The sequence below is a fragment of the Chrysochloris asiatica genome, unplaced genomic scaffold (genome assembly GCF_000296735.1).
Source record: "Chrysochloris asiatica unplaced genomic scaffold, ChrAsi1.0 scaffold00178, whole genome shotgun sequence".
NCBI lineage: Eukaryota > Metazoa > Chordata > Mammalia > Afrosoricida > Chrysochloridae > Chrysochloris > Chrysochloris asiatica.
Genome location: NW_006408696.1, coordinates 3,816,863 through 3,832,395, shown reverse-complemented (window position 1 = coordinate 3,832,395; position 15,533 = coordinate 3,816,863). Strand labels below are relative to the sequence as shown.

Here is a 15,533-nt window from a genome sequence, read left to right as displayed (position 1 = left end):
CAACATTTCACAACAACAGAGATTTTGAGTGTCAAGAGAAACCAAAAGAAACAATGCTGAACACACACACAGTCACTATTCCCAAAAGGGTACCTTGTCACAGAACAAATGACACAGACTACATGTCAACCTGGCTAGGTCACAGGATCAGGGTCTGTCAGTTACATAATGATGTAATCATCCCCCATGATGCAATCTGATGTGACCAGGCAATCAGTTGTTTAAGAGGCAAGGATGGGATCCAACACCTTTACTCAGCCCTGACCCATGGTAAGGAGAGTTTTCCTGGGGTCTGGCCCGCATCACCTTTTATCTTACAAGGCGAGAGAGTGAATAGATAAAAGGAGAGTGAGCAGAGAAGAGAGACATCTGAACCACCAAGAAAGAAGAGCCAAGAGAACAGCACATCCTTTGGACCCAGGGTCCGTCCCTGCACTGAGAACCTGGGAACAATTGATGCCAAGATACATGGAGTTAACAAGAATCGCCTTCCACACAGATGTTGAAAGGAGAGCTGACAGAGAAAGCCTTTCCCTAGTGCTGGTCTTCTAACCTCCTGCACTGTGAGAGGCTCCATTTCTGTTTGTTAAAGCCATCCATTGTGGATTTCTATTGTAACAGAAGGAGAGAACAGAGAGTACTGAAACACTGGCTGCAGCTATATATCAACAGCGTATTTTGCTAGGCACAGGGAAACGTTCTTTTCCCCCTACACTAAGACTGACCAGACGGGAAATCTGGGAACTGACAAACCTTACCAGAAAATAAGATGGGAGATAGCATAGTATCGTCATGGTTAGGAACACAGGCTTTTGAGTTCAAATTCCAGCTCTGGCACTAACTGGCTATGGTTTTGAACACAGTTTCCTCATCTGTGAAATGGGGTGAGAACAGTTTCGTCATGGGGTGCTGTGAGATGAACTGAGATCACGTGTGTTGAGTTCTGCACACTGTTTGACTTAAACGGCTGTTTAAGTGAAGAAAAAGCAAGGTGGGCTTTGGAGGACTGACCTCTGTTTGTAGGTCCTAGCCAGGTCTTTCCAGTAGTTGGCTTCTTCCTCCTCGGAGCTGAACGTCGTCTTTCCGGAGTCCTCCATCATGAAACAGGGGAGAGATCTACTCTTCCTGAGGCATGGTGTCTAGGGGAAAAGGTCTTTAAATTATTACCCAAAATAAACCATTGGCAGTCGAGGTGATTATAACTCAGAGTGATCTATGCTGTTGTTGTTAAGTCCTATTAAGTCCGTTCCAACACACAGGGACCCTGTATAGAGCATCTGAGGAACAGCTGGTGGGTTTGAACTGTCGACCTTTTGATTAGTAATCCAGTGGTTATCTATAGCACCACACGATTCCTGGTGCTAAGTAAATAGCTGATCTCAAATGTTTTTTTAAAAGGAGCTCTGTCTGGTAGCGTAGTGGTTACGAATTGGGCTGCTAACCTCAAGGTTGGCTGTTTGAAACTACCAGCTGTTCTGCGGGAGAAAGATGAGGCTTTCTGCTCCCGTCAAGATTTACAGCCTCGGAAACCCTGTGCAGGGTCACTATGAGTCAGAACCGACTCCACGGAACTTAATAACAACGAATGTTCAAAAAAAAAAAAAATCCCCATGTTATGCTGATTAAATGTTAAAACGTTGCCAAAAAGCTAAAACCAAACCCAAACAAAAAGACTTTAAAAAGCTGTAACAGCTCTGGTAGCGTAGTGGTTACGAATTGGGCTGCTAACCTTAAGGTTGGCTGTTTGAAACTACCAGCTGTTCTGCGGGAGAAAGATGAGGCTTTCTACTCCCGTAAAGATTTACAGCCTCAGAAACCCTGTACAGGGTCGCTATGAGTCGGAAACGACTCGATGGCACTTAACAACAACAACAATAGCTCATGGACTGAGATCAAGGCTTAGGTGTATCGATCGACAAATCCTTCTTGAGCACTTACTTTAGGACCCAGGCTCCTAAGAGGTCTCCAAGGTCCTCCCTCCCCACAATCTGGTGAGGAGCAATGAGTGGTCGTGTAAATGGTGATAAAGTGACCTGCCTGCTGAGCGAGGTGACAAGGATCTGCACAGGTGAGTGGCACGCAGTCAAGTGCACATCCTGACAGTGGACAACTTGATGCAGTTTAACACACGTGGACACATGACAAATCAGGACCACAGCAAAGACAAGCATCTCCAGTGCTCGTGGGCTATATTCAGGGAGTCCTGGACCCATTTGTCCAAGTCCCTGGGGCAGGGAGGGAGGTGTGTGCAAATGGCACTTTAAGCGCTGGACTACTATTAACTGAAAGATTGGTGGTTCGAACCCACCTAGAGGTGCCTGGAAATCGGCCTGGAGATCGGTTTCCCAGAGGTTGTAGCCTTGAAAACGCTATGGAATGAGGCTCTGCTCCGCAGTCTGCACGTGGGGTGGCCGCTGAATCAGAATCACCTACACAAAAAGGTTTGGTTTAGTGTTGTTTTTGAAGTCAACCTGAGAGTCAAGGCAGGCTCCCTACGAGAGAGGACTGCCTGAGCTACAGTCTAAAGAACGTGAAGGTGTTGGCAGGTGCAAGGAGAGGAAAGAGAATGCTAGGCATAGAGAAAGGAGAGCAACCAGGGAGCGCCTGGCATGCCCAGGTTTCAAGCTAAGGGCAGGAGGGGCTAAAGCAAAGTGGGATTGTGACATGCTGACCAGGAAGTCTCTGGAAAATGCTGAGGAGCGACAAGATGACTAATGGAGCTCATCCTGGATGCCGTGGCTGGGCAGAGGACCAAGAGAAGAAAGGTGGCCAGAATTAGGGAGCGGCAATGAGGGTGGAGACAGGAAAAATGGAGTCCAAAGGCACTTAGGGGCAAAACCATGCAGACTGATGCTGTACTACATTTGGAGGGATAAGGAGGCAAGGGGTTCTTCTGTGGCTCTAGTTCGGATCCCTGGGTGCCACCACCATGCCCATCCCAGGGATGGAGAGTACCAGAAGGAAGCCCACTTTGTATGACATCCCCATGGCACACCCCGGTGTAACATCTGATGTGAAACTCAGGGGTGAAGTCTGGGCCAGTGTGTCTGAGAACCGGAATAGGGCAGACTGAAGGAGTGTGCAGTGTGGCAATACTAGAAAGGCAAACAGATGAAGGAACTGGAATCAAAGCAGCAGGGAAGAAACCGAGTGAGAGACAGAACCAGGAGGAGTGAGCTGTCCTGGGAGCGTCCGGGGACCACAAGGGGATGCTCCATCGTATCAAGGATACAACCAAGAAGCTCGTAAGATAAGGGCTGAAAAACATCCAAGACCTGGAGAAATGTCGGTCACTGGTAAGCTGAGGAGGCCTGGTGTCGCAGTGGTCAGTCCCCACCTACTAACTGAAAGGCCGGCAATTCAAAGCCACCAGCCGCTCGGAGCAGAAAGATATGGCAGTCTGCCTCCGCGAAGATTTGCATCTGCAGCAACGCTCTGGGGCAGCTCTGCTCTGTGTCAGAATCAACTCCACGGCACTGTGTTTGCTTTGGGGGTGGTGACGGGGGCAAGCATAGTTTCAACAGCGGGGATGGGGAGAAGAGACTGGACGAGGAGTAATTGGGAAGTGAGGAAGAGAAGTAGATGGAAGTTTGGGGAACAAACTGTGAGAAGAGAAGGGGACAAATTAGGTAGAAGCTAGAGGGTGTAGCGGAGTCCTGTTGTGGCGCTATAGGATAAGCACTGGACTGCTAACCACAAGGTCAGCAGTTCAAATCCACCAGTTACTCCTCGGAGACCTTATACAGGGTGGTTATGAGTCAGAGCCAACTCAACAGTACTTAGCAGAGAGCAGGGTGGTAAGGGCCTTGGGTGACTGCGCTTTTGGAAATGTTCACAGGGCAGAGGTTAGAGTAGCAAATTTCTATTTAACAACTGAGACAACAGTTCGTAGACTGTCATCCTGCAGATGGAGCATCTCTGGGGATAATAGCGTCTTTTCTGCGTTTTTTTGTTTTTGTTTTTTAAAGCTCTGAGCTTGTCCAAAGTTCACTGTTGTTGCTGTTAAGTACCATTGAGTTGGTCCCGACTCACAGCGACCCTGTGTAGGGTTTTCTGAGAAGTCGTTTATGAAACCAGTTTGAACTTGTGACCTTATGATGAACAGGCCAACACTTAGCCTAAGCCACCTCCAGCAGCAGGTTGCCCTTCCCCAGAGGAGCTCGCAGTCTACAAATCCAGGAGGACAAAAGAAGTTGTCTTCTGGGTTAAAAATACAAATCCTTACCCCAAGTATGAGAGGATCAACCTAGATATAATCACCAGCTTCCAGATCCCTGGTCAGAATCCACTCAAGGTAACCATCCACCACCACCATCTAAATGAGCCATTTCCCCACCCACTCACCCAACCTGGGGAAATCAATCTCTCTGAAAGTTCCATCAAAGCAGAGAAGCTGAATGCAGTGGACAGCTGTCCTTTGTTGATGTATCCAGTCTAGCATTCATTCTTCCATCTTCCGATGATTGTTATTGTTTAGAGCTGTCAGCTTCCGAAGATTGTTATTGTTTAGACGGTTCTGACCCCATATAGGGTTTCTGAAATGATAAATCTTCGTGAATGCAGAAAGCCTTCTTTTTCTCTTGTGACGTGGCTGGTGGGCTCCACCCACACCGATCTAGTGGTTAGCAGTCCAGTGACTATGCTACGGCACCACAGTGTTGTTGTGTTCAGTGCCGTCAAGTCCGTTATGACTCATGGAGACCTTGTTTAGGGTTTCTGAGGAGAGGCTGGTGGGTTTGAACTGTCGACCTTGTGGTTCAAACTGACCTTGTTTTATTCTGCAGTGCCACACCAAGAGTCCGATCTCACTATAATAGCATACTAATAATCCCTTTGAGTCCTCATGTGGCACTGTAGTTTAAGCACTGGACTGCTAACCCCATGGTCAGTGGTTCAAACCCATCAGCAGCTCCTTGGAAACTACACAGGGTTGTGATGTGTCAGTACTGACTCGATGATGACACTTAATAGCAACATCACCACTTCCTTAAGGGAGCCCACCCTACTTGTTCCCCGAGGCTCAAATGGACTTGGCACCAGCGTGTAGGAGAAGGCACATGGCAATTTGTGCCTCCAGCAACAGGACTGGTTCCGAGTCAGGCCAAACCTCAGCCAGTCATCGAGCCCCCTGGACTTTATGCATCTCTCAGGAACTGGTAAAGCGGGGAGGAGGTAAGTCTGGAGCTGCCAGTGGGCATCTTGCTCTCACCAGAGAATGAAGACCAGAGGAGGAAAGCAATGGAAATGGAGGGAGCAACCAGGCCCTGACAGGATCATAGGAGGAGCACTGGGATCTAGTCCGACCTGCCTGAAGATTCAGAGCTAACCCAGTTCCTTTCTTGGTTCTACTAGTCCAAGGTGGAAATTTTTGACAAGAAATCCCAATTCACAATATGGACTGAAGGATCTTGCTTGATGAAAGTCAAAAGGACAGACCAAGAGTGTTACTAGCAGAAATGAACATGGTGAGGGGCGGGGTCCACTTGGCCTTGTCCTCCCTGCTCAAGCCACAGCTGTAACGGGCCTCAGTCTCATCTGCTAGCTAGTTCTATAGTCAGGAGCCCAGAGTCACACGACTGTTCCTGAACACTGTGGAGCCAGTAGGCCACTGGTGAGCCACTGAAGACAGTCTCAACTGCGCGGATGCGTGGACTGGAAGGACGTCTGCAGACACAGGTGAGGAATTAAGGACAACACAGGTAGGTGTGGACCTTTCCTGAGATACAATGTGCTTTTCAAAAGTTCACTTTATGAAATCCGAAGAGGAAAGAAATGAATCTGAGACACTGGAGTCACCAGGTGACCCCGTCAGAGGGGGTGACGTTTAAATGACAGTCTACAAAATGGCTGTGTTTCAGAAGAAATGTCTTATTTTTTTTCTAAAAATCCCTGTAGTTATAACAACAACAAAATATTTTTCAAAGCCCTGGTGGCTTGATGCTGAGAGGGAAGGAGGTTGGAGTGTTACTCTTGCAGTTTGGGGTGTATGCTGACTCTTAAACAAGAGCTGAACACTAGTTTTGCTTTTGGCTGGCCTTTCGGAAAAGCAACAATCTTCTTTGAAAGCCGAACTTCCATGCATCAGTATACCTATGAGGCTAAAGCTGCCTGCCAGTGTACTTTTGGAACCTTTTAACGGGTTCTGGTCAGAGCTGTCATTATTACCCAATCACAGTGATCCTTAGAACCATGTGGTTTCATCTGCATGTACTGTCTGCATAGGCTGTTTCCATTACAGCTGCTACAGTCACTGACTTTGTCAAATTTCCTGGCGTTTTAGCTAAGATATTGTGGTCATCAGTATTTGTGAACCTATTACCAGTAACTTTAGAGAATGAAGCAGTAATTAAAGGCAACAGGAGAAAAGGACTTCTGCTCAGTTAACTAATAATACTGTAAAATTCGACGTAAAAAGATTCTACAAATGCATTTCGTTGTTATTCACGCAATCTGAGAAATAGTACACATAAACAATTTGCAACCACCTCACCTCACCTCACGTTATTCTCTGATTAAAATGGACACTAAACACTAGGAAGGATTCGCTATGGTGTGATGTGGGAGGAGGTCTGTGGTTACCACAAGCATCACCACCTGGGTGGCATTAGCCCGGTGCCACCACTGATCTGACACGGGAGAGGCTCTAATTACCACCAGACTGATGGGAAGGAACTGGACATGGCCTTCAGAGACCTGGACTATGCCGCATCCAGCACAATCCTTAAGTTCTTTAACCAAAGGACAAAAAGCACAGGCTGTACTTTTAATCCAAAAACCCTTGCATTTTAAGAGCAATTCTAAGCGAGAGAAAAAAGATGCTACTAGTAAAACTGAACTTTGGTAATCTCAAAAATGGACGATGTTTTCCTTTGCTATTTGAAAAGGTCTCAGGATGTTCTAGTGAGCACAAGTCTTGTCTCAGGAAGCAGACAGCATGACCAGCAAACAGTCGCTCCTTGCTACCTGACTGGAATTTCATCACCACGTTCTATTTGCCGTGTGCCGAGCGTGTAACACACTGTTTGCACACATTAACCTCTTTACGCCATTCAAGTGTTAAGTGGTAGGTAGAAGGGAGCATGCCCTTGTCAGTGTAAGCGAGCAGCAGACGCATACCAGAACCCAAGCACAGGGCTCTTTGAAGTCAAGTCCAAGGCCTTCCAGGGGTGATTACGCTTGCTCCTTTTGTTGCTCTCTTTTACAAGGCAGGTGTCAACGACTGAACAATCTTTACACCATCTCTCAATGAAAGAGCCCTGGTGGCACAGAGGTCAAAGTGCTCAGCTGCTAACTGATCTGTGGTTCAAATCCACCAAGCTGCTCCTCCAGAGACAGATGTAGCAGTTGGCTTCCATAAACCTCTCAGACTTCGAAACCTAATGGGGTAGTTCTACTCTGTTCCACAGGGCTCCTAGAAGTCAGAATCAACTCAGTGGCAATGAGTTTGGGTTATCTCAAAATGGGATCCTACATTCATGGGATTTATCTGCAGAGCCCCTCCGAGCACCTGGCCTCCTCACCACAGTTCTCCAATACACTCATGCTAATCATGGCCCCAGCAGTTCTGGGGACAAGTCTGACGGGATCTCAAATACATCTGCTACAGCAAGGACCAAGGAGTTCAAGCAGTTATCTGTTTTGCATACATTAGACCTACATCTCCTACAAAAAAGGAGCTCTGGTAGTGTAGTGGTTACGAATCGGGCTTCAAACCTCAGGGACAGCAGTTTGAAACTACCAGCTGTTCCACGGGAGAAAGATGTTGCTTTCTGTTCCCGTAAAGATTTACAGCCTCGGAAACCCTATGCAGGGTCACTATGAGTAGGAACCGACTCCACAGCACATAACAACAATGACAGTAACTCCTACAAAAAATGTTTCCGTTTTTTACTTTTCTTTTGCATGTTTCAAAGACTAGCCGATGAAAAGCAAATCCTGTGCAGAGTCCCCGTGAGTCGGGGAAAAGTCCAGGGCCGCTAGCCTACCACGATCACCTTAACTGGAAAAGTACATCTAAAAACACACCTGAGACAGCTGATTTCGAAACACCAGAGAAAACAAAGGCTGTGCTCTGGAAGACGAAAGCCAGTACCCAGCAGGAATTCATCTCCACCGGAAAGGGAAGGAGAAGATGCCAAACGACAGCACATGCTCCAACCACCTCTACACTGTGATGCAGGCTTCGCATTTTACAGAAGTGACATCACCGGGCAAATTCTGTCAAGAGTCAGCAAGTCTGGCTTCTGACTTTGTACTTTTAAAATCTACTATGAGCTACTGACCCAAAACAAAACAAAACAAATGGCACATGCTCAAGAACGTACAGTAGCAATCACTCATTGGAGGGACTGCAGTATCAACAGAGGACTGAGGAAATCCACAACTGGAAACCAATGGACTGGCTAAACAAATGATTACCTACCAATATGGAAAAAACTCCTGGTGTGGTGCTGTGGGCTAATTCGCTCGACTGCAAAGCCATCTGAACCACAGGTCAGTGGTTCAAGCTCACCAGCTACTCCTTGGAAACCTTATACAGGGTCGCTATGGGTCGGAACTGACTCAACGGCACTTAACAACAACAACAGTATAGAAAGGAGGAACTCTGGCAGTGTACTGGGTTATGCACTGGGCTGCTGACGTCAAGGTCCACAGTTTGAATCCAATAGCAGCCCCATAGGAGAAAGATAAGGCTCCCATAAAGATCATGGAACCCATAAATCAGGGTCACTATGAGTTGGAACCAACTCCAAGGCACGCAACAACAATGGAAAGGAAGAGTACTGTTGGCATAGAGGGTTACACACTGGGCAAGCGGTTCGTATCCACTAGTTGTTCTATGGAAGAAAGATGAGGCTTTCTGCTTCCTTACAGATTTACAGCCTCAGAAACCTCATATAGTGTTGATATGAGTCGGAATCAACTTGATGGCAGTGTGTTAACAGGGAAGGAGCCCTGGGTATGCAGTGCATTAAGCACTGGATTGCTAACTACAAGGTCAGTGATTCAAATCTACCAGTTGTTCTATGGGAGAAAGATAAGGCAGTTTGCTCCTGAAAAGATTTACAATCTCAGAACGTCCAAGAGCAGTTCTACTCTGTCCTCCAGAATCACAATAGACTTGCTGGCAGCGGGTTTGGCTTGGAATACAGAAGAAAATTCCTAATAGGTAGGCAGGGTATTATATCCCATTTGTTGTTTACAAACACATTCATCTCCCTGGCTGTGCACAGAGATAGGAAAGGGTCTGGAAGGTCACACTGGGATGGGGTTAAGCAAACATTCAGATGAGAACATGTACTTGCACCAACTGTTTTCTTCAACAAAGCATATATTGCTTTTGAAATTTTAAAAAGTTTAATTAAACATGGGGGGTGTGGGGAGTAACTACTGTTCCAGAAGTTTTATTCCACTGAAACCAAAATGCCAGGGTAAAGGCTTCCCAGGATTACCCTCCTTCCTTCATCCCTTTGCAAAGGTTTGAAAAAGGTAGAGAAAAACAGGTATTTGCATCATAGTACTTGGTAAAGTACAGACACAAAGGCTCTGAAAACAAGAGTGATGGTCATTTTAGGAAATTATCCTCTGAGGGCAAAATGTACTATCTCTCTGGCTCACACCTTTAAGGCAAAGGAACACACTTCAGAAAAAAGAAAAAAAATTCCATACTTAGGGGATAAAGGGGAGTCCTGGTGTGGCTCTGTGGGATAATACAGTGGACCACAAGATTGGTTTGAACCACAGTCTGCAGTTCAAATTCACCAGCTGCTCCTCGGAAACCCTGTACAGGGTGCTGCTATGAATTGGAACTGACTCAAAAGCACTTAACAACAACAACAAAGAAATAAAGAGTCCTGGTGTGGTGCTGTAGAACAAGTACCTGACCATAAAGTCGGTTTGAACCACAAGGTCGATGGTTTAAACTCACCCACTGCTTCTCAGAAACCCTATACAGGATCACTAGGAGTTGGAACCAACTTGATGGCACTTAACAAGGGAATAAGGCAAATGAAGGACTATTACACAAAACTGGGATCAAATATACATGCAATTCCAAGGCTTATAGAGTTCAGGGTTATAGACCATGGACAGCTCATTCTATACAGAAGGCACATTAAGAGAAGACCCTTGCATTTCAAAACCAGTTAGGTTAAAAAAAAAAATGGTTAGGATAATTCCTGTTGGAAAAGAGAAACTCCATTTTAGCTACTACTGCTCTGAGGTAAGTTCTTGCTGGAAAAGAGAAAGTGTTCTGAGAAAAGTTTTCACTGCTCACTCCAGTACATGGCCAGCAAGAAAGTAATTACAGTCAGTCTCTGGAGCAACAGGAGCTCAGGGGAGCTCTGTGGCCACGGCCATTTTGAAAAGCAAAAAGTTTGCTGTGAGAGCAGTGACCAGGACGTGACTCGACCAAAGGCCCTTGAACTCCAGGACCTTGGTGCAGAGGTGGTAAAGGGTGACCTGAATGATGAAGCATCAGTGGAGGCTGTTTTAGAAGGTGCCTATGGCGCCTTTGTGGTGACCAACTTCTGAGACCACCTCAGCAAAGAGAAGGAAGTGTGTCAGGGAAAAATGGTGGCGGATGCCGCTAAACGCCTGGGTGTGCAGCACATGGTGTACAGCGGCTTGGAGAATGTCAAGCAGCTGAGTGGAGGCAAACTCAAGGTGCCGCACTTCGATGGCAAGGGAAAAGTGGAGGGCTACTTCTGGTCCATCGGCGTTCCCATGACCAGTGTCTGCATGGCAGCTTACTTAGAAAACTTTTTCTCTATGTGGAAGTCAGTGAAAGCCACGGATGGAGATTACTATTCCTTGGTAGCACTGCCCATGGGGGATGTACCAAAGGATGGCATCTCTGTTGCTGACAATTGGAACAGTCGTCTTGAACATTTTTAATTCTCCAGAGGAATTTTAGGCAAGGCTGTGGGTCTCAGTGCAGAAGCTCTAACCACACAGCAACATGCAGATGTTTTGTCCAAGATCTTGGGGAAAGAAGTTGGAGATGCAAAGATCACTCCAGAAGCTTATGAGAAGCTGGGATTCCCTGCAGCAGAGGAAATCGCCAACATGTGTCGTTTCTGTCAAATGAAACCAGAAGGCAATGTCAAGTTCACACACCGACTAAACCCCAAAGTCAAAGGCTTCAGCCAGTTCGTGTTAGAGAACCAGAGAGCCTTGAAGGGCATGTAAAAAAAACATCTGTTCCTCTTCGATCCTGTCCCTACATTTACAAAACAGATATGTTTGAATGCAATTGTTTGTAAATCCCAACAGATTCCTTCACTCCTCTCTTCAGAAGAATATACTACATATGTGAGTTGACAAAGTAATTTGATTCATACATAGCTTTCCAGTTAGTGCTAAGAGTGGTGCATCCGTTTGGTTAGGTGAGAAACCTTAACCATACCTTTTGTGGTTGCTGTTTCCCAACCAGCCAATTCCTGGTTCCCAAACTTTCCTAGAAACTCTAGTTTTAAGTGATTTGCAAGATTCTCAGTGAGCTGCTAAGTCATGTTTATTTCTTAAGCAAAAATATGCATAGAGAACTTTCTGTGGTAGTTGGAACATAATTCAGGTTTGCCTCAAGGGTTGGATTCATTCATTAAATCACCTATTGATTCATCAAAACAAACAAACAAACAAAAAAACTGGTTAGGTACTAAAGTGGCTGGGAAATGGAAAGATAACCAGAGACTCTCGGGAGTAACTGGGATCCAATGTCCAAAAGTATTGCTAAAAAAAAATCAAAGAAACCTTTGTTAAACAAAAATACCAAAACTTGAATCTGTTGTTTCTCAACAAAACTTTCAACAACACTTCTGAAGGAGTGTTTCCATCTCTCTAGCCCTTCTCCAGGAACTCTGGTAGTGTGGTGGTAACTAACTGGGTTGCTAAGCTCACAACTACCAGCTGTTCAGCCAGAGAAAGAGGATGCTTTCTGCTCCCGTAAAGACTTAGAGCCTCGGAAAACCCTGTACAGACAGGGTCGCTATGGGTGGGAACCACGACACATCACCACCATCTCCCTTCTCCAGAATTGATGCAGTCAATGGTGCTGGAGAAGAATATTAAAAGTACCATGATCTGCCAGAATAAACAAATCTGTGTTGGAAGAAGTACAACCAGAATGCTCCTTAGAAGTCAGAACATGAAACTTCATCTCTTATACTTTGGACACATTACCAGGAGGGACCAGTTCCAGGAGTAGGACATCATGCTTGGTAAAGTGGAGGGTCAGCAAAAATAAATAAATAAATAAATAAAAAGGAAGACCCCAACGAGATGCACTGGCACAGTGGCAGCAGCAGTGGGCTCAAATGTGACAGTGATTGTGAAGATGGCGCAGGACCTGGCAGTATTTCAGTGTTTCCTTCTGTTGTGCATAGACTTTCTATGAGTTGGATCCTACTAGTCTGCACTTAACAACAAAATTCCTTCCCCAAAGAATTCTGTGCTCTTTGATTTATTTATACCACATCAAAATGCCAGTTTTAGCATCCTTGAGGGACTCAAACTGTGTTCCTTTGAAATGTTCTGATTTGGGGAACAAAAAAAAAACAAAAAACTCTGAAAGGGCAAGATCAGGACTTGCAGGTAGACTGAGTGAGGTTTCCCAAAGAAATTCTCAAAGGACAGTCCTTGCTACCCTTCAAGAATGGGCAGGAGCATTATTGTGATGGAAACAAAAAATTCTTGGTGCAACTTTTCTGGCCTTTTACTCACCAATGAAGTTTCCTATTCTCTTAAAAGTTCCTCCTAATAAATCCCTGTGACTGGTCCCATATCCTTTGAAAAAATCTATCAAGATTATCCATTTGGGAACCCCCCCAAAATAATTGCAAATCTTCTGAGTTGACCTTTTTGTCTTGAATTTAACTGGCCCAGCAGATCCCGTTGGATGCCACTGAAGCCACTGTTTTGTTTTGGACTCCTTAATGCACCTTATCCCTGTCTTTGGTAGTATAGTGGTTACAAGTTAGGTTGCTAACCTCAAGGTCAGCAGTTCGAACTACCAGTCTTTCCTCGGGAGAAATATGAGGATTTCTGTTTTTATAATGATTTTAAGCCTTGGAAACACTAAGCAGGGCTGCTATGAGTAGAAATCGACTCCTTGGCACACCATCACCATCCAAGAATAGATTCCTGGACTGCTAATTGCAAAGATGGCAGTTCAAATCCATCAGCTGCTCCTGGGAAATCCTATACAGGGTCCCAAGGAGTCGGAACCGACTCGCCAGCACTTAACAAAAACCAATCCAAGAATACGCCCTCAAACAAAAACTACAATCATAACCGATAAAACTCCGCCTAGAACTTGAGTTTGAAAGAAAGTTCAAAGAAGCCGCAGGCTAAAATAAGAGAAGGACCAGCCAGGCACACACACCACGTTATAAACCCTGAACAAAGAAACCGGGGAAAAGAGAGTGTGGCTTCCGAAAAGGCCAGGTCAAGGTGACAGCGAGTTTTCCCTGGACCCTCAGAGCAGCAGGGAAGCCCAGCCAGCGAACTGAGCTGTAAAACAAACTTTTGCATCCTTTATCCAATCCTACCCCAGTGCAGTCAGGGCAATCTGAACCGTCCTGCAGCAGAGGGGACAAGCGGCGGGAAGAGCCAGCTCTAACGCGCCTCCAAAGGAGGCGCAGAGGAGGGGAAGGTGTTTGGAAAGAAGCCCGCTCGGAGGGTGGAGCAGGCTGGGAAGTGGGTGCGGAGGTGGGCAGCGGGGGACGTGAAGTAATGGGTGGGGGTTAATCTAGGGACAGTAGAGAAGCCCTCTTGGCACTGTGGGCTAAGCGTTGGGATGCGAACCCGAAGGTTTACAGCCTCAGAAACCCTAATAACACTGCTATTGTTGTTAAGCGCGGCCGAGTCGATTCCGACTCACAAAGACCCTGTATAGGGTTTCTGACGAGCAGCTGGTGGGTTTGAACTGCCGACCTTGCGGTTAGCGGTCCAGTACTTATCCTACAGCGCCACATAAGGAGGCAGTCAGTTAGTTCTAATACAGGGTCCCTAAAAACGGAAATCCACTCGATACCGTGGGGCCTGGGGGTCAGCAAGTGAAAGGGGAGCAGAAAAGAAGGGCTAGAGGAGAGTGAAGGGCAGCAAATGGGGCAAGTAAAGAGACGAGGGCGTCAAGGGGCCGGGGAGCGATCAGACCGAGTAGAGGAGCGAAGGGGCCGGACTGTGGGTTTGAGCGCAAGGAGGTTAAAAGACGGAAGTAGTGCAGGAGGGAAGCTGGGGGCGGTAGGGTCGGGAGACAAAGTTGGCCAAGGCAGGGGAGACGGGAGCGAAGGACCGGAGAGTGGGAAGCCACAAAGTTAGGACGGGAGGAACCGGGGAAGCACCCGGACCAGTGGAGTCCAGGCGGCGGTCAGGGGTGCCAAGGAGGCAGGAGGACGCAGGGGCGGCGCGGAGGGGTTTCCCGGCGGCGGGTGACGGTCCTCGGAAAATCATCACGCGTCACGCGGCCAGCTTCGCACTTACCCGGCTCGGGCGGCTAGAACTCCGCGGCGGCGGTGGTCACTGCTGCTGCTGCGGCGGCAGCGGCGGCGGCGGCGAAGGGCGGTACGGCTCGGGCTCCGGCCACCCCACCCCCACCCCCGCCCCGGCGCTCGCGGCCGGCGTTGTCCATTGGCTGCGGCGCCATGGAACCGCGTCCGCCTCAGCCAATCAGCGCCGAGAAGCGCTGTTTGGAAACTTTTTCTCAGCTCTCAGGGCGCTGCGTGGCCACGCGGCGATCCTGGGCGGGAGAGGCCCTGGAAAGATCGGGCGCTTTTGGAGGTGCTACAGGTTGTTTTGTGCACGTCCGGGCCGGCCGAGGCTCGAGGAGGCGGCCACGCAGGTCCAGGCACTTCCAGGCTTCTTCTCCCAGACACCAGCTGCATTTTCCTTTTGGGGAACCGGCTGCTGTAGGAATGAAGAACTCGGGCATCTTAGACTAGCAAAGCCCTAGTCCCTCCCACCTCTTTCCACTCAGAAGAAAATAGTCAACATTATTATCTTCATCAGAGTCAGCAAACTTGTTTTGGAGTTTTTCTTCTGGCTTCGAATTACTTAATATGTGACTCACTTTGTTGTTGTTATGTGCAGTGGAGTCAGTTCCGACTCATAGCGACCCTGTACAGGATTTCCGAGGCTGTAAATCTTTACAGGAGTAGAAAGTCTCATCTCTCTCCCGCGGAGCAGCTGGTACCAGACCTCCTTACTTTACTCATCTATAAAATGGGTTCATGATGGAATTTTTTTTTTTACCTCGTTTTTTAACAAATACATATATTGTACTACATGCCTGAAGAAAGAGGAGGCTTTCTGCACCCATAAAGATTTAGACTCAGAAACCCTATACAGGGTATAACCGACTCCAGGGCACACCACCATTACCACCATTACATGCCAGTCACCTTCTTAAAGCATTTTACAAATGCTAAATTATCTCATTTAGTCCTTTGCACAAACCTATGGAATGAATTCCCATCATAAAGAAGTCCTGGTACCACAATGGTTAAGCGCTTGGCTGCTAACTGAAATGTTAG

The 15,533-nt window shown here is 47.0% G+C and overlaps 1 protein-coding gene across 1 annotated transcript in view; it reads right to left on the bottom strand.

Moving 5' to 3' along the window:
- NDE1 (nudE neurodevelopment protein 1) overlaps nucleotides 1–14,511 on the bottom strand; it is a 48,486-nt gene extending 33,975 nt beyond the window's left edge. Inside the window, exons 1-2 of the mRNA XM_006871962.1 lie at nucleotides 14,485–14,511; nucleotides 1,012–1,139 (exon numbers count right to left, since the gene is read on the bottom strand). Of these exons, the coding sequence (XP_006872024.1) occupies nucleotides 1,012–1,100 (89 nt within the window). The 5' untranslated portion in view covers nucleotides 1,101–1,139; nucleotides 14,485–14,511. The remainder of the gene's footprint in view (nucleotides 1–1,011; nucleotides 1,140–14,484) is intronic.
- Nucleotides 14,512–15,533: the final 1,022 nt, after the last annotated feature.